The 18,509-nt window shown below is 40.8% G+C and overlaps 1 protein-coding gene across 1 annotated transcript in view; it reads left to right on the forward strand.

Moving 5' to 3' along the window:
- Window positions 1-18,509, forward strand: part of LOC149075038 (uncharacterized) — an 89,370-nt gene that overhangs the window by 10,264 nt on the left and 60,597 nt on the right. The window contains exon 2 of the mRNA XM_089246053.1: window positions 3,865-9,753. Within this exon, the coding sequence (XP_089102179.1) occupies window positions 3,865-9,753 (5,889 nt within the window). The remainder of the gene's footprint in view (window positions 1-3,864; window positions 9,754-18,509) is intronic.

Genomic DNA, 18,509 nt, shown 5'->3' on the forward strand with positions numbered 1-18,509 from the left:
CCTCTACTCCAGCTCTACCTTAGATCTCATTGCTACCTCCAATCGAATTTCAGTCCTTTCCACCTCCATCTTTGAGGGTTGCTCCGACCATAATATCCCAGTCATTAACTTTTCCCTCCGCCACTCTATCCCATCCTACAAACTCGCCCCTAAACGTAATTTCAACAGGGCAAATTATCCACTTATGCAAAATATTTTTCGCTCTCACTTCAATGATTTCTTATCCATATCCTCTTCTAACAATATCCACACCCTCTGGACCTCTTTTAAATGTATTATAGACAAATGCTTAACTACAGTTCCAATTAAAAATGTTTCTTCTAAGTCGTTTTTTAATCCGTGGATCACCAGAGATATTATTCATTTAAAGAGGAAAATCCGCCGAATCGCCTTCAAATATAAAACTAACAAATCCAATTCACTCAAATCCATAATTTCAGCCTCCACCCGAGACCTCAGAAACCTCATTTCCGTCCAAAAGTCCAGATACCTCTCTCATTCTCTACCCCATTACTTAAAAACCAATCCAACAAAATTCTGGAGTTATCTTAGACCTAAATCTGTTGGTCCCACTTCCCTGAGAAGTTCAAATAAATATACATTTTCTCCTTCAGAGATGGCTACCGAATTCAATTTAGCTTTCTGCTCGGTTTTCTCAATAGACCCCTCTCCTCCCCAATACTCTTTTTTTGATTCTATCCACAACTCACCCCCTATATCCTTCTCCAAACAAGGTATCCTAAAACTTTTGAAAAAACTGAAACCCCATTCTGTTGGTCCTGACGACATCCCAAATTCTATTCTTAAATTCTGTGCTGATGAAGTCGCCAACTATCTTTTAATCCTGTTCAATGTTTCACTAAATTCTGCTACCCTCCCGAACGACTGGAAAATCAATAAAATTATTCCTATCCACAAAACGGGTTCACTTTCCAATCCCCTTAACTTCAGGCCAATAGCAATCACTTCCTCCTGCTGTAAAATCTTCGAGCATATTGTAGCAAAAGAAATCTGTATCCACTTAGACTCCATCAGCTTCTTTTTCCCCAACCAACACGGCTTTAGACAATCTCTCTACTACCTCTCAACTGGCCCTCTTCATCCACGACCTCTCTGAAGCCATTGATAAAAACCTACAAACTGATATCGTATTCCTAGATTTCTCTAAAGCCTTTGATAAAGTTCCCCACGATAAACTTCTCCTCAAACTCTCCCGTTTTGGCCTTAACGTTCAATTACTTAATTGGGTGGAGGCTTTCCTAAAACACCGTAAACAGTTTGTTCATTTTAATGATCATAACTCATCATCCGCCTCCGTAAAGTCTGGGACCCCTCAAGGATCGGTCCTCTCCCCGTTACTTTTCCTAATTTATATCAATGACCTTCCTCAATCCCTCAACTGCACCACTAGACTTTTTGCTGATGACTGTGTAATTTACCGTATCATTCACCATCAATCTGATCAAGAACTTCTCCAACATAACCTGGCTTCCATCGCCGACTGGTGTTCCCTATGGCAAATGCCAATGAATATCTCAAAAACGGTTCACATGAAAGTTACCCGTAAACTTCTTCCTCTTGAATACTCCTATTCCATCAATCATTTACCGTTATCCCAAGTTTCACATATCAAATACCTTGGTGTCATTATTTCAGCCGACCTACGTTGGAACAAACACATCGACTACATTTACCAGAAGTGTCTTAACAAACTTTTCTTCCTCCGCCGCAATCTTAAACACTCTACTCGGGATATCAGACTTCTCTGTTACCAAACTTATATATCCCCCGTCCTCTCCTACGCCGCTGAAATCTGGGACCCTTACACCTCCAATAATATAGACAAACTTGAATCAATTCAAAATAAATCCGCCCGATTTGTTCACGACTGCTGGTCATCTTTCATTTCTGTATCCGAACTTAAAAATGAACTTCATCTCCTCCCTCTCTCTACTCTTTGTATCATTTCTCGATTAACATTGCTTTATAAAATTTTCCATGGTCAGTTCAACATGGATACTTCTGGTATCTTAGCCAAACCATCCTACATCTCTAGAAGACTCGACCATTCCCTTAAAATAAAACCTATTTTTGCTTCCACTGACTGCTTTAAATACAGCTTCTTTCCTCATACCATTGGTGAATGGAACAAACTCCCAAGCTCTATTGTTGAATCTCCCTCTATCACTAGTTTTTTATCCAACATCAAACAATATCTTTGTCATTCTCAATCGCATCCTCTTGTATAGGCCCAAGGGCCAACAATATTGTATAAATAAATAAATAAATAAAAAAGTGAAAATGGGGGAAAAGCTTTAGCAAAATGCTACAATGCTATTTTAATGATTAATGGTTGGATGTCTACTCGTTGCTTACCTCCTGTACGCATTTTTGCGAAAGTGGCTGCTACTTTTTTTGCATTCTACTATTTTCTTTAAAAAATGTGACTGTAGCTTAAACCCTGCTGTACTGTATGGAACATTTTTTTTTAAATCAGTGCCTTCCAAAAAGTTCTTTTTTAATTTATTTAATTCATTTGTAAATAAATAAATTCAATGGCATTAAGTTAGTATCAAATACATTTGATTTTTTCATTTACACCAGTATCGATTGGTGAGGGACAATGCAAGGTTATGATGTTGCAGGGAATGTTTTTCTAATAGGGTTGTTGATAAATGGAACAGCTTACTCCCGGAGGTAGTAAATTGTAACACAATTCACATTTTGAAAAAAATACGATAAACATGTTGGGGTAAATCGAGAAGCTCTATCCATACTTAGAATAAGACAACCATAAGTATTCTTTATGGGCATTGTATAATATTTTATCATGTGTATATATTGTTTATAATTTTTGTTGATTGCATTTTTAATTGGGTTGCTGTATTTTTGAAATATATGACATCCAAATTTTTATGGGCATCTTTTCTCAGCCATTTTGTTGGGCATTTTGGCTGTTGTGGCATTGTATTTGTATTATATTTGAAAAATTAAATTAAGGATCGGGGGCATGTGCACCTTCGTGCCTTTTTCACGGGCCGCCCCTGGTTTGCATACATAGAATAATATTTCTATAAACTTTTCCATGACATAGCGACCTTCCTTCCATGTTCTCTAATGTGAATTCCATAAAACTTGTGTTATCTTGACCCCAAATTATTAAACACAGAAATTTCAGGTGCCATGTTGACCTCGCACCTGGGATTTGTTGATTTATCCAGTTCATTCCTGTAGTAAAGTAGTACTCCACATTTTTTTTAGTTTTTGTTTCCGAAAGAGAAATGGTTTTATGGAACTTTGTATAGAAAATCCATTTTCTTGTTGAAAAATTTTGTTCTCGATATTTGTATATTTTGTATTTGATATCCATAAACATGATAATCCACTATAAGTGATGCTTTTAACATTATTTTGGTAATGCAGGTTCTCTGGGAAGAGCAAAAGTTTGTTATAAATGATGCTTTATGGTATCCGATTTCATTATAAGTGGGCTCAACTGTATAATAAAAAAATTTAAACACTTTGTTTGGATAATTTTAGTTGTATTGACAAAGAACTAATAGAATTTCTAGACTGACCTCTAGTGGCCCTTTAGTTCTGCAGCTTTATGAAAATTCTCTCTGATAACTGCACCTTTGTGTCTTTTTTATGTTTTGAAACAAATTTAAAATAGTGTTTTACTGAGCTAAGAATTTTTCCATTTCTTAGCCGATAGAGGAAAAGCCTTTCTGATAGAAACCGATGCATGAAGTTCCCTAGACTGAGCACAGGCGACTGTCTTTTGAGTACTGATGCCATTAGGACTTTATTTTGAGATAATTATATTATATATAATGTATTTAACTTTTTTTTCTTCTCACTTAGAACAAGAATCCAAGGGGAAGAATGTACATACCACCAAAAAAACATCCCACAAAGACTGCAGCCGACAGAGATGTCTCACCAGAACACCAGCCAAAAAGTTATCAACAGAGAAACCATCATAATGATTGTGTAAACTCATTTCACGGGAGGAACATGCCAGCATCACAACATTCACATCAGCTTCTGCCACCATCATCGCAACATTCACATCAGCCTCCGCCACCATCATCATTCTCACAAAAAAAACTTCCACCCGCTGCATCATGGCATGACATGTTGAAGAACATGAACTGTCCGGAAAACCTTTTGGATATTGTTAAAAATTTTGAATTTCAAAACTGGACCAAGCAAGATTGCCATCAAAAAGGCGAAGGACTTTTCTACTCGTCTTATGAGAAGTTGCCTCCCCGTTTCCAGAAACAGTTGAGGGAAGCAGTGGCGGACATCAAGAGAGAGATAGCAGCGGGTAATATATCAGATATTGAAAAACGTATAGACATCGATGAGATATTCAAAAGTAAGAACGATGCAAACGTCCCTGAAGATAACTCTGCCAAAATTACAGAAGGTGTCAAACAGAGAGAGGGTGATAGGAATATAAAAAACCACCAGTCTTCTGAAAACGATCGGTATGATGATCCAACTGAGGATATCAGTTCAAGGCAGCATTTTTCAGCGTCGGAAGCAAATGCTGCAAGACCAGTCAAACACAAAAAGGGGGAAAAAAACCAAAAGCTTGATGATTATTCCATGCTGGAAGAAAAACGTGATGAGATAAGTAGTTTGACCACAATGAAAGAGTACAAAAAATTATCAAGATTGAAGCAGCAGCAGATAACAAATCAGTTGAGAACTAATGAAAATCATAATGAAATAAACAAAAAGGAAATGAAATCAAACGATGTCCGGGTTTCTGATTCGTCCTCATCATTTTCACCGTATAGCAGACAAAATGAGAGCGGAACACGATATGGAAATAGAATTGCCTTATCAGAAAATAGGTCAAAGTCAAATCACTTGCAAACTTTTGCAAATGAAAAATCTAGAAAAAGTGATCCTACCACTATGTATGTGCCGTCAAAACATTCTTCTAAAAATAGCTCTCTTGGAGGTGGAGAAAGTTTGAAAGAAGATGATCAGATGAGAAAACATCATACTCTCAGTGAATCTGGTGCTAGTATACCCTCTGCATACAAAGATCCGAAATTTGAGGGCCTCCTTTCTGTAATTGACAGGAAAGCCAGATCTGCTAATCAAAAAAATGTTCCAGGTCAAAGGCAAATCAACATGAAAGCCGAATCTGGTGATCAAAGAAATGTGCTAGATCAAAGGCAAAACGAGGGTAGAGTCAGGACTTGTGACCAACAGAAACGATCTAATGGTGGCCAGAATGAAGACCACGATTTCAACTACAGCCACAGAAGAAGTTATTCCTCCTCCTCATCTTCCTCAAGTATTCGGGATCACAGAGATAGAAAATCCACTTTTAATGACTCAAGAAGTGAGGAAAGTGGCATTCATGAAAGATTAAAGGTTCCAGCTAACAAAGTAAGCCGATCCAAACAGTCTTCAGAAAAAAGAACGAAGAAAGGTAGTTTGAGCAGACAAAGAAGTTTTAGAAATAGCGACAGTTCAGAAACAGAAACAGATTATCTACAAAGACTGAAAGTGGTGGTCAGCAGTAGAGTTTCGGATCGTGTGTACTGGAACCAGTATTTCAAATCTGTTCTGAACTTGAATGAGTTCCTGATGGAGTGCGGGGAAGAGCGGGGGATGCTGGAACTTTATTTCATGAAAATGGGAATGGCAAAACAAGCACGATGCACACTGCAAGAGAACATAGAGAAGGACCAGAAGAACCGACCCAGTCTTCCTCATGTCTATGAAGTTGACAATGTGATATCCGAAAGGAATTCGTCAAACATTGATTTGAGTTCTGTTAATCGCTGCATGTTGTCAATCTTCCAGGAGTACAAAAAGGCTCTCTGTGACCACAGGGAAGAAGTAGAAAAAATACGTGCTAGACTTGTGGAAGAGAGGATGAAAATCTCTCCCGACCCATTGTGTTTGGAAGTACTTGAAGACAAGAGTCAGGCGTTACATGCAATGGAAAAAGTGTTTACGGACTATAAGAACGAGCTGATCAGTACATTGAAGGCCACAGATGAAGATGCTGTCATCAAAAATTCAAACATAGAGTTCAGCCGGGAATGTAATTGTTTGCTTGGACGTCTACCGATATACAGCAGAAAACACGAGATCTTGAGACTCGTGAAGAATAACCAAGTCTCTGTCATCGTGGCAGAAACTGGGTCTGGAAAGAGCACCCAGCTCGTTCAGTATCTTTTGCAAGCAGGTTATGCGAAAAAGGGCATGATAGTGTGCTCGCAACCAAGAAAGATTGCTGCGATAAGCTTGTGTGATTTCATCTGTTCTCAAATGGGTTGCGGAGCGGGAGAGGTTGTCGGCTATGAAACTGGTGTGCGCTCTAAAACTGGCAAGTCAACAAAGCTGGCATACATGACCGACTATGCTCTGCTGAAGCACTTCAAGATTTCCAGAACTCTCGATGGCATATCTTGTGTGATAGTTGACGAAGCCCACGAGCGTTCTCTCTTCACTGACCTTCTGTTGGGTTTCCTGAAAAAATGCATAAAAAAGAGGAAAGATCTGAAGGTAATCATCACGTCAGCTACAATTGACCCTAGTGTTTTCTTGAGGTATTTTGGTTTGCCCAAGACTTGCGTTCTTAAAATACCTGGTCGAGTGTTTCCTGTGGAGGTTGTGTGGAGTAAAGAATCCCACGTGATCGGGTCAACTGATCATGTCATAGATTGCGTGAATCGCGCTTTCGACATACATTCAGTCGAAGAAGAAGGGGGCATACTTGTGTTTTTGACTTCTCCGGCAGAAACCGAATTCGCAGCAGAGGAGTTCAAGAGAATGACCAACAAGAACAAGCATCAGAAATATGAGCCGATAGTTCTCTGCTTCCACGGTCGCCAAGACCCAGATGAACAGAAATTAGCTTTTGTTCTCTCTGAGAAAGGTTTCCGCAAAATTATTTTCTCAACGAACTCTGCTGAAACTTCTGTGACCATACCCGATGTAAAATATGTTGTTGATAGTGGTCTAGTCAAACAGAAACAATATGACTTTGAGAAAAAACGTAGTGCTCTCGTTATGTCATACATCAATCGTAGCTCTGCAGAACAACGCAAAGGTAGGGCTGGAAGGACTCAACCGGGTGTCTGCCATCGAATGTACAGTGAAAAAAACTTTAACGACATGGAACAAAGTCAAAAACCCGAGATATTGTGTTCCAGCTTACAGAAGGCAGCTTTGAAACTGTTGGAATTTGGCCTTGATCCATTGGAATTTGATTTTGTAGATTCGCCACCCGAGGACAGCTTAAGAAGCGCTCTGTATTCTTTGGAGCACTTGGGTGCTTTAAAAAATGGCATACTCACTGTGAGTGGAAAAGAAATGGCAAAGTTACCACTTGAACCTCAGTGGTCTAAATTGGTCTTACGAGGGATCGATGAGGGCATAGGTTACGAGTGCATGGTAATCGCAGCATTGGCAACTTTGTCGGGACGTGTCCAGTTCCGGACAGAAGAAAATAAGCATGAAGCGGACAATAAAATGAAAAAATTCCATGATGAACAAGGAGATTTCCACACCTTCATGGGAATTTTTTTTGATTGGAAATGTTATGGAGATGCAAAAAATCGTTGGTGCCATGGTAACTGCATCAACGCCAAATCTATGCGTACCACTAACAATGTGGTCGAGGAAATCAGTGACATTGTGCGTAAGGAATTGAAAGGGAAAAAATTTGAAGGTAATCTGGAAAAGCCTTCACAATTATTCCAATCTAGGTTCAAACCGTTGTTGCTGGAATGCCTGTCCGAGAATTTCGTCATTTTCTCGGGCCATGAAAGAGCTGGATATTTTTCCCCTTACCTTGACGACAATTATTTTATCCACCCATCTTCCGCCTTGTGTCAGTTGAGTAGCAAGTCACCAATGTTCCTCATATATGGGACAATTCTAAAGACATCCCGCTCATTTCTGTTGAACGTGGCCCCCATCGAAGAGAGTATCATAAATACAGCATATCAGAATGGGAAGTTTGAGTTTCAGCTGGATGTGCTGAAGCGCTTTCAAGTCATTCCGAAAGTTATAAGACCTATTGGTGAAACCATCCTCGTGAGATACATACTTGGAAAAGATGGATCCAGCATAAAAAATATCGAAAAGCAGATCGAGACGCAGATTAAAGCAAACACATTTCATATCGAGGTCAATATCCAAAGAGGGGAAATTGTTTTGCACATGGAACAGCAATATTTCAAAATGGCAGAGCCTATAATAAGCAGGGCAATAAAAGAAGGCCAAGAAATTTTATCCAAAGAAGAAATGCTGTGCTCTGCCGATTCCGCACCATTCAAGTTCCTTCTAAGCTGTGGGGGGGTCGTTGGGGATGTCATTCTTCCAGGAGAAAGTCGTGAAATCATTGTAGAAAGTAAAGACAAAAAAAATGTTGACACGCATAAGGTGCTGAGGATGCTGGATCGGTATGGTGCGTATTCTGTCGAAGGTGACATATCACATGAAGAACTCTTGAAGAAAAGATTCGTCAACTCTGTGTCAGTTTCTTATGAAAAACTAGATTACGCCGAGAGAGCGCTGCAGGATTTGGAAAACAATCAACAGTATTTGTGTACCGCGAAAGTCCATCTTTCTGAGATAATGAATAGTGAGAAGCCGCTTTTCAAGGTCAAGTTCTCATGGCGGCGGTTGCCGTGCAAAGGAGATGGATACATAGATTTCTCTGACGCAGGGGATTGTGTCCAAGCATCGTACTGGTTGAAACTCCATCCTTTCTATGTGGGCAATAAGGCAGTAGTTGTCGAGCCAATAACCCAACATAGTACCATGCTTTGCATGAGGGATCTACCGGCATCTGCCGAAGAGCAAAGTATTCTGGAAACCCTGAAAGGTCACATGCCGGCTCGCTTGCGAGTGAAAAGTGTAATGGTAATGAGGGATTCGAGAACCAGCGTTTCTAACATTGATATGGCATTGGCGAAAAAAAAACTGCAATCTTTGTTCGAACCGTACATCAATCTTGATAGTATAGTCATTGAGATGGATAAGATAGAACCTGGTGATGGGTTTTGGCACGGTATGATATATTTTTCGGACTTTGATGCTGGTGAAAAAGCCATGAAAGAACTCAAGGGTAATTCCAGAATTGGGGAGTTTGAAGTCAACCTGCAGGCCAGTTTCAGTTGCAATTTGCATTTTCGAAAACGTATCTTTCAAGTTTGTGAAAAGGAACTTGTGAACCAGTTCTCTAAAATGAAGGAGAAAAAAATTTGCACAGATCACAAAATCACTTTCAAAGGTAGAGACTATGTCATTGTCTCCTTCAGGTCGCTAAACATCAAAGACTTGACGCAGGTTCGAACCAAGATATCAGACATTATGAACGGTGTTCACATCGCCTGTGCAGGGGATAAAAAGTGGTCGTCACTGTTCAGTAAAGCAGAGAAAGTTTCTTTTGATTCAATTGAGCGCATGACCAAGACAGCCATCTATGTCAGCAAGATTAGGAGAACTATATCTATTTACGGATCCCCGAAGGCATGCACTAACGCTCAGGAAGAGATAACTTGTATATCAGAAAACTCTATGTTGTTGAAAACTAAAGTGTATGACTTGTGTGACAGCAAAATTCCACACGGTTTCGTGAAAGTTATGTATAAGAATTTCGGTCCAGATCTGTTCAGGATGATCAAAACTTTCAAACTGACAAATGCATATTTCAACATTCCAAAGAGGCTGTTGATCATCCAGGGTTCCCCGAAAAAGATTTCTGAAGTAAGTTTCTACAGTTTTTTTCTTTTTCATCCTTTCATGATAAAATAATTACTTTTTTATAAAGAGCCAATAAAACTTTTCGCATGGCGATATTGTGTTCAACAGGTCAAAATGATATATTTTCATGTTTGACACAATTTCATTGTTGTCCAGATACAGTCTATAACGTTACGATAACACTGACAAAAGTTTGAGAACCACTGTCTTAAGACAATTTACAGCCAGCTACCTCTCCGTGGGGGTGGGGTGTCGAGATGCAAATTGTGATCACTATTCATCAATCAGTTGGGCCGCTTTTATGTAGACCATGCTACATCTTAGCCATTGCTTCAGATTTTGGTTGTTTTGATCTCTGCAGATTGTAATTGCCACTTCTGGTTTACTCTGTGGAGCTTTTTACCTTCGTACATCTAAGTTGTGTTAAAATTCTTGTGAAAAAACTGCTCTGGGAGTCGTAATTTGTAAATAATGGCTCATCTTGACTTTTCTTTTCTCCCTTCCAGTGTTCGTGTTTTAATTGCAACGTCTCTTATGGGAGTTGCTTGCCCGGTTCGAAATATCCAGTAATAAGGTGGCAAACGACAAGTGGAAAATGATTGCAAATAAAATTTCGCATGAAATATTATTTATTAAATTCAATTATAAAGTTAGTCAATTTTAACAATAGATTAGTATAACGTGGAGCCCTCTATTTGACATTAACAGAAAGATACTGGCTCACTAATTGATGATCATCAACAGTCAAACTTTTATGCTGATCGGACATCCGATGTTGTTAGTCACTTCGACGTAGCTTTTCCCTGCAAGTATCCGTGAAGGGGTCTCGGTTGAGAACCGGATCGTTTCGATTAGTGCCAGGAGGCCTCTCGGTTGAGGGCTGGACCACCTTGATCACAGGGTTCGTACGGGTCAGGGAAAACCGGGAAAACCTGGAAAAGTCAGGGAAAAAAATTTTTACTAAAAAAAGTCAGGGAAATTGGCCCATTTTTGCTTTAAAACCTGGAAATTTCAAACAACGACCTAGAAAATCGTCACGATTGTCGTCTGATCGGGAAAAAATATTGATAAAAAATAATAATGAGGAAAAAAAAAAATCCGTCGGGATGAAAAAGGGAATTCCGATAACATCGTACATATTGATAATCCGTAAAATATTGCAAAGTATCGCAAAAACCGTTAGATACTGCCAAGGAGGAACGAGAATTTCGTAAGTCCGCTTGGAAAAGCGTATTGCTACGACTTTATCGTAACTTTTTCTAGCGCTTCCCCAGAAACATCATAACTACGCATCGTAGAAAGCCATAGGTACGAAGCGCAGTTGCGATAATTTCGTAAGTTGACCAGTTAGGAACGACAGATGACGCACGGGTATGTTTTGATTTTCCACGTGGGTATTTTTATTTGAAAACAATATGGTGTAAGAAAACTTGTCTGAGCAGATCGTCAGTAGGCTGATTGGATCGAAGCAGTCAAAAATGACCCGTATAAAGCATGGTGGCAGCTTTGCGGCAAAACTCGCAACATGGGCAGATAAGTTATCCAGAACTATGCCAAGCACGCCAAATCAGAGTTCAGTGAACAACCCCCGATTGCGTAGCTTCTCGGTTCTAGTGCTTACGCGAGTGCAAGCCAACTGTAAAGAATTTTGATGCAGTGAAACCAGCTACATCTTTGACTAATTATGTCACAAAGGAAACAACTGTAAAGGCTTAAATCTTGTGGACATTGAAATTGCCGAAAAGGGAAATCTTTCATTCCTTAATTGTGCTCCATTTTTCTTCTCCATCAGGTGTATTTGAAAAGCATAAATGTGTGTAAAAAATCTACGATTATGATGTCATTATGATATTGTAATTAAAATTATTAATTTTATAATTAAAATTATTAATTTTATAATTAAAATTATTAATTTTATAATTAAAATTATTAATTTTATAATTAAAATTATTAATTTTATAATATAATTAATTTTTTCTAAATTTTTATTAATTTATATCAATTTTTTGATTTAAAAAAAAAACCTGGAATTTTTTGAAAATTTGACTGGAAAACCTGGAAAAGTCAGGGAAATTTTTTTACGAAAATGAGTATGAACCCTGGATCAGTTCCAGGAAGCCTCTCGGTTGAGGGCCAGACCACTTTGATCAGCAATGAAGAACTTTGACTGTGAAGATTAATTAATGTTTTCGATTCCAGACCTGCCGGGAAACAAATTCAAACACTGTAAACTATTGCATTTTAACTAATTATCAGCTTAGTTTCCCAGCCTAAGGCCAATGGATATGGTAGCAAGACTGTGAACCGTCCTACTAGAGGGCTTCAGTTGAAAAGAACAAACAAAGGATGAATGCAATGTGAGACGAAGAGGAAGGAATTTATACTCCTATTTCACAAGAAGTTTGGGACCACATGTCCTCGCACAAGGCCTTTTCGCCTCAACAAAAATATCGGATTTACATATTCATTCGTCACTATATTATAAACATTACAATTGAATTATGAATTATTACATTGGAATCTGGCAACATAACACAATCCGGAGAGCTGATCAGACTCTCCCGATTATGTAAACAATACCAACAAGACAATAAGAAATGAAATGTTTCGACGGAGGTCTGCAGCGCCCCCCCCCCCCCCCCCCCACCGAAAACAAGTGAGTACAACACTATATTTTCCATACAAACGAGACTTGTAACAACTCCCCGGAAGGTTCTTTAATAAAAATAAAATATTTAACCGGGCAAACCCTTAGGCCTCGCCCAAACTATACATATCCTGGACCAGACCCTTCCACTAAAATAGTGACATCGTTGTCATGAGGGAAATTAATTTATGTGGGACATCAGCAGCCCGACCTCTGCCCCGTTCTCGTTCGACAGTTGAATGACCCCACCCATCGACTGCCGAACTAAATGAACATTCTGGCCCTTACCGGTTTGCCAGCGGGTCCTCGGATGGTTTCCGGTAACTGAGAAGTCCCTGGGGTCTAAAATAAGAAGGAATTTCCCACATAACGACAAGATCACCATTAACGTAGAGGGATCGGATCCTGATACGTTACATAATGCTTGTTGTCCTCAAGTGTGCCATTGAAACAAATTTTCGGGCAAGCAGAGTGACGAATTTGGAAAATAGTGCTTCGCTTGGCCTTCTAGACATATCACTATTTAAGTATACACCAGAGCCAACGAGAATAACTTATAATCATATTTATTTACATAGACGCCTAAACCAGAGCGTCCGACATCTCTCATGTCCAACAGTCAACATTCTTGTATCTCTTCGGCTCCATGGCCTTTTCACCCGATCAGATTATTATACATCACTTAATTTCACTTCCGACACATCCCCCCTTTTATGTTTATTTTTTTCATAAAAATGACTCTAGTTTATAGTGTCAGTGAGCGGATAGTGCTGGGGCTTCTGCACCACACGACCGTATCATGTTGCTCCGATGGGGATGGATGTTTGTTCTCCTGACGACTCTCCAATTGGCCTTCTCGGCGTGGTGTCGTCATCCCGAACTGTCGCACCAACGGGTGAAAGTTCTACAATTCCTGGATCCGATTCTGAACCAGGCTCAGGGCGTTCAGTCCTGTTCAGGTGGAGCTGATTTCTTCCTACAGATCCCCTTGGCGTCTTGATGATGAAAGATCTCTGGGTATCTGTCCTGCTCTCGATTTCGCCCCACGTCTTCATGTCCGCCACCCACACTGTGTCTCCTACATTCAGCTGCTCTCTAGTGCGGACACCGTGGCGATTATCGTAATTTTTCTTCTGCTTCTCCTTGCCTTCTCCTTCCCCCTTAAGCGATTTTCGTCGGGTTGGCAAGGCTTTAGCAGATGTGGGTAAATTGGAACCGTTGTTCTAAGGCGACGCCCCATCAGCAGCTGAGCTGGACTATAGCCATTCTCCAATGACATGTTTCTGTACTGGAGCAGTGCTAGGTATGGATCTGAATTTTTCTTCATCAGCCCTTTGGCCACCTTGACCATGGATTCGATGAATCTGTTTGCTTGAGGAAATCTTGGACTTGACGTCACGTGCTCAAATCCATACATCCGTGCAAAATCTTGGAATTGGGAGTTTCTCACTTTCTCAAATTGTCCCCCGTTGTCACTGTGTACCTTCTTCGGAATGCCATGGCGGGCAAAGATCGATTTGCAGTGCTCAATAACATTCACTGAAGTGAGCGAGTTCAACAATGCGTACTCTGGGTACCGAGAGTAGTAATCAGCGAGTAGCAAATACCATTTCCCATTTAACTTGAACAAATCAATGGCCACCATTTCCCATGGTCTAGAAGGGAAGTCTGTCGGAATTAGTAGATCATGCCTGTTGTTCCTATTCTGACAACAAACAGCACACTTTTTGATCCTGTCTTCAATTTTGCGTTGGCAGACGGGCCACCAAACACACTCTCTCGCAAGGGCACGACACTTGTTCACTCCCAAGTGACCACAGTAAAGTCGTTCTAGAATGTCTTGCTGTAAGACTGGTGGTATCACAAGGCGACTGTTTCGTAGCAGTAAGTCATCCTCGATGAACAGCTCGTCCTTGACCTAGAAGTATGGTAATTCTGCTTGACTCAATATCTTCTTATCTGGCCAGGTGCCAGCGATGAAAGAAATTATCTTCGAGATCATGACATATTTTTTCTGTCCATTTTTGATCTCTAATAGCCTAGCCTCCGAAGCAGGAAGTGTAGAGATGACAAGTCTCGCGTAGGCCTTAGTCTCTTCCTCCAATTCACCGGAGTTGTCACTTTCGAGAGGGGCTCTTGAGAGGGCGTCTGCTGCTAAGAGCTGTTTACCTGGAGTGTATGAGATTGTGAATGAATATCTCATCATCTGTAGCCTGAAGCGTTGTAAACGAGGTGTTAATTCATCCAGCTGCTTCGTTGAAAATATGGGCACGAGTGGTTTGTGATCAGTCTCAAGACGCACTTCCAGTCCCATAATGAAGTCTTCATATTTCTCACAAGCCCAAGTGAATGCTAACGCTTCTTTTTCGATTTGAGCATATCTTTTTTCTGCAATGGACATAGTTCTTGACGCGAGACCACAGGGTGTACCGTACCGTCCTTGTGTTCTTGAAGCAACACACTTCCCAAGCCGTAAGACGATGCATCCGCAGAGACGATGACCGGTAGCTTAGGATCAAACCGTGCTGGGACTGGTGCCGACGTAAGCAAGCGTTTGATTTCCTTGAAGCATCGAGCTTGATCGGAGTCCCACACAGTCATTGGCTGTTTTCAGTAGCGCTTGAACTGGAGCCAAAATTTTGCTCAAATTCGGTATGAACTTGGCCAAATATTTCACCATTAAAATGAAACGTTGCGCTTCACGTAGATCTTTTGGTGGTTGAAGATTTTCTATGGCTTCTACTTTCATCGGGTCAGGCCGGATTCCTTTGTGGTCTATCAGATGACCTAAGAACCTTAGTTCAGTGACTCCAAAGACACACTTGTCCTTGTTGAGGGTGACGTTCGCATCATGGAATCATCGAAGAACTTCTCTGAGACGTCTGTCGTGTTGTTCTTGAGTAACGCCCCACACTAAAGTGTCGTGTGTCAGGTTCGTCATGGCTGGAATACCCTGTAGAAGGTCTCGTTGAAAAACTTCTAGAGCTGAAGAAATTCCGAACGGAAGTCTCAAAAAAACGGAACCTTCCTAAAGGCGTGATGAAAGTCATCAAAATTGGAGACTTCTCTGCCAATTTCTTCTGCCGAAATCCTGTTTTGGCATCCAGCTTAGAAAAGATGCTGGCTTCTGGGGCTATCTGGCCCAAGAGATGATCAACTGAAGGTAATGGAAAGTTCTCACGTAGAACGCTGCTGTTCAACTTGGTCAGATCGACGCAGAGCCCGATATCTCCATTTGGTTTTGCTGCTAACACCAGCGAAGCACACCATTCACTCGGTTCTCTCACCGATTCGATTATTCTGTCCTCCAACATCATGAACTGCAAAGGGCACGGCACCGGGCTTCAGCTTGATTTCGTATTCTCCCTTCAGTTCTCCAAGCCCATCGAAAATTCGTGGAAATTCTTTTTTCTGGTCGACTTGAGTTAGGCTGTGAGCCGTCACTTCATTGAGTCGTTGAATCAACTTTAGTTTGACTTAATCTTCTCTCAACAATAGTGGACGATCGGGTCCCTTGAGTTTAGGAAATCTGCTTTTATTCCGTTTGTAGAGACTGTCTGAGATGACTGTCACATCTGCTCCTGAATCCAGCAGAATGTTGACTCAAACATCTCCGACTAAGACGTCTTCTTCCCAAGTCTCTTTGTGCGATGACGCGGATGATACCAAGTGGCCAAGGAATGTCTTTGAAGTCTTCACCCCGAGTTTACGCACTGATGAAATGTTCGCAGCTACCCTTGACTTGCATACCCTAGCGAAGTGGTTTTTCTTACTGCACTTACGGCACGTGGCGTCCTTGGCCAGGCAGGAATTCTTGTCATTAAACTTTGCTCGTCCACACCAAAAACAAGATGAAGCTTCATTCTTACTGCGAGTCTGGCCCTGCTTTTTCTTCGTTGATTGCTCTTGTTTCTTGAACTCTGAGCCATGGCTTCCCCGTGGATTCCTGTGACCCTGGCCAGCTCTGAGCTGGTTTAACGCAGGGTTATGTAACTCCTCTTGCTGCTTCTTGACCGATTCATATTGTCTTGCCATGGTCATAGCTTTCTCCAGCGTCAGACCTTGCTCCAGCTGAAGCTTCTCGGACAATCTTCTGTCGCTGACACCCACGACGATGCGGTCGTGAATCATCTCTTCTCTGAGAGCTTGATACTCGCATGACTCCGCTAGCATATGGAGAGCAGAGATGAACTCCTCCACTGGTTCTCCGGTGTGTTGAACTTGGCCCGCTTGTATATGATATTTTTCGTGGGCAAGAAATGTCTGTCAAATGCAGCTATTACCAAATTGTACTTCTCCTAGTCCGGTGTTGGTAGGTGAAACGAGGTGAAAATGTCCTCCGCTTGATCACCCAACAGGTAGAGAAGCGTGTTGACCTGGTCTTTCTCACCCTTCTTTGCTAGCCCTGACGCGTCTTGAAATTTTTCGAAGCGTTTCTTCCATTTTGGCCATTCGGATGGCGTTGCAAATGAAAATGGTTCGGGACACAGCACTTGAAGCGTCAACGACATGTTCTTATCCCTAACCATAGACTTATGTAAAGCGACGATTTAGGCTTAGTTATTCGAACGTTAGTAATCAAGCTAAGACTTACTCAACGACGTTCGGAAACTGGATCGGCGGGTCTTTCTCGATCCCGCAGCTGCCATCAGGCTTCGCTTGACTATTCGCTTCACTATTTAAGTATACACCAGAGCCAACGAGAATAACTTATAATCATATTTATTTACATAGACGCCTAAACCAGAACGTCCGACATCTCTCATGTCCAACAGTCAACAACCTTGTATCTCTTCGGCTCCATGGCCTTTTCACCCGATCCAATTATTATACATCACTTCATTTCACTTCAGACACAAATAGCATGCGCCCGTGAAATGAAGTTTGCTCACGAGAGCTCTTGTTGCTAGCCAAAGCCGCTTGAAAGGTAAGCGTATTCACTCAATGTTGAAGAATTGATAGCAGCGCCACCTGAGAAGCGGAAGGAAAAACTTTCAGATTGATGGGCGTGGCTCCCCCCTCCTCTCCTGCTGATTACGTCACTTTTCCACGGATTTTCACTGCTAAATCAGCCGTCAATGATGTGAGAATTAACTCATCACCAAAGAAAGCTTTTCAAGCGGCGTTACTATCGAATTACAAAGGAAACCGATTCATCATTCAAGCATCGTGATTTAAAAATTAATTAGTCATTATTTAATATAGCTGAATTGCATTTCATGACCATCTTGGATTACAAATGGTGAAATCATCATAAAAAATCAAAAAGCTCAGATATACTATTTATACCTCAACTTTCCATCCATAACCTTAGAATTATATATCTAGTTTTTTGTGAAAATAATATAAAATATAGGAAAATAAGGGCAATTTTCGACATACCTGTTAACTTTCAGAAAACTAAGCGTATGGATTCCCGTGTTAGTGTTAATTTTGAAAACATCATACCTGCAATAAAATTTTGGTTATCGAGACATGCCTAATATAACACCAGCTGTGTGTGCAGAGATTTTAGTTCGTCCTAAAAAGGCTCTTTTTGATAATTTGAGATAAACAATTAGCCTAAAAACAAACCACGAGCAGCCGACTTAATCTAGCGCTTCCACGTGAGTAAACAAAATGGCGCTGGCATGGGGAAAAAAAGACGCTTCCTACCCGACGCTAGTAGCCAATCATAGGCCAGCGGTGCTAGTACTTCCTTCCCGAACACAGAGGGCACTGATGTCATGTTTAGATTCCGGTTTATCCATAGGAGTGTTCACGCTTACTCTTAATGCAGCTTTGTTGCTAGCTGATCTCCCATGCAAGAGAGAAAAAAAAGTATCAAAAAGAGAGAGAGTGGACAGATCTTCAACATGATACTTATATAAACGTGCGAATTTAAACATCTGCCACTTCCATATCTAATAATAGAACACAGGTGGCAGCACTTCTCAAACACAAATACTCGTAACCCCTTACACTCTCATAAATGAGTTAGGACCACAAATAATTCATTCACTTCAGCATGCACCAATTTGTTAAAAATTCCTCGGAAGGAATATTTACAATAGAAGTGCACAAGATTACTTTCGTCTGTGACCAGATATGCAATGTTGCTGCCACTCGCAGG

The sequence above is a fragment of the Pholcus phalangioides genome, unplaced genomic scaffold, assembly GCF_987345545.1.
Source record: "Pholcus phalangioides strain wild (caught in Gottingen) unplaced genomic scaffold, Ppha-v1.0 ptg000016l_1, whole genome shotgun sequence".
In the NCBI taxonomy this organism is placed as follows: Eukaryota; Metazoa; Arthropoda; class Arachnida; order Araneae; family Pholcidae; genus Pholcus; species Pholcus phalangioides.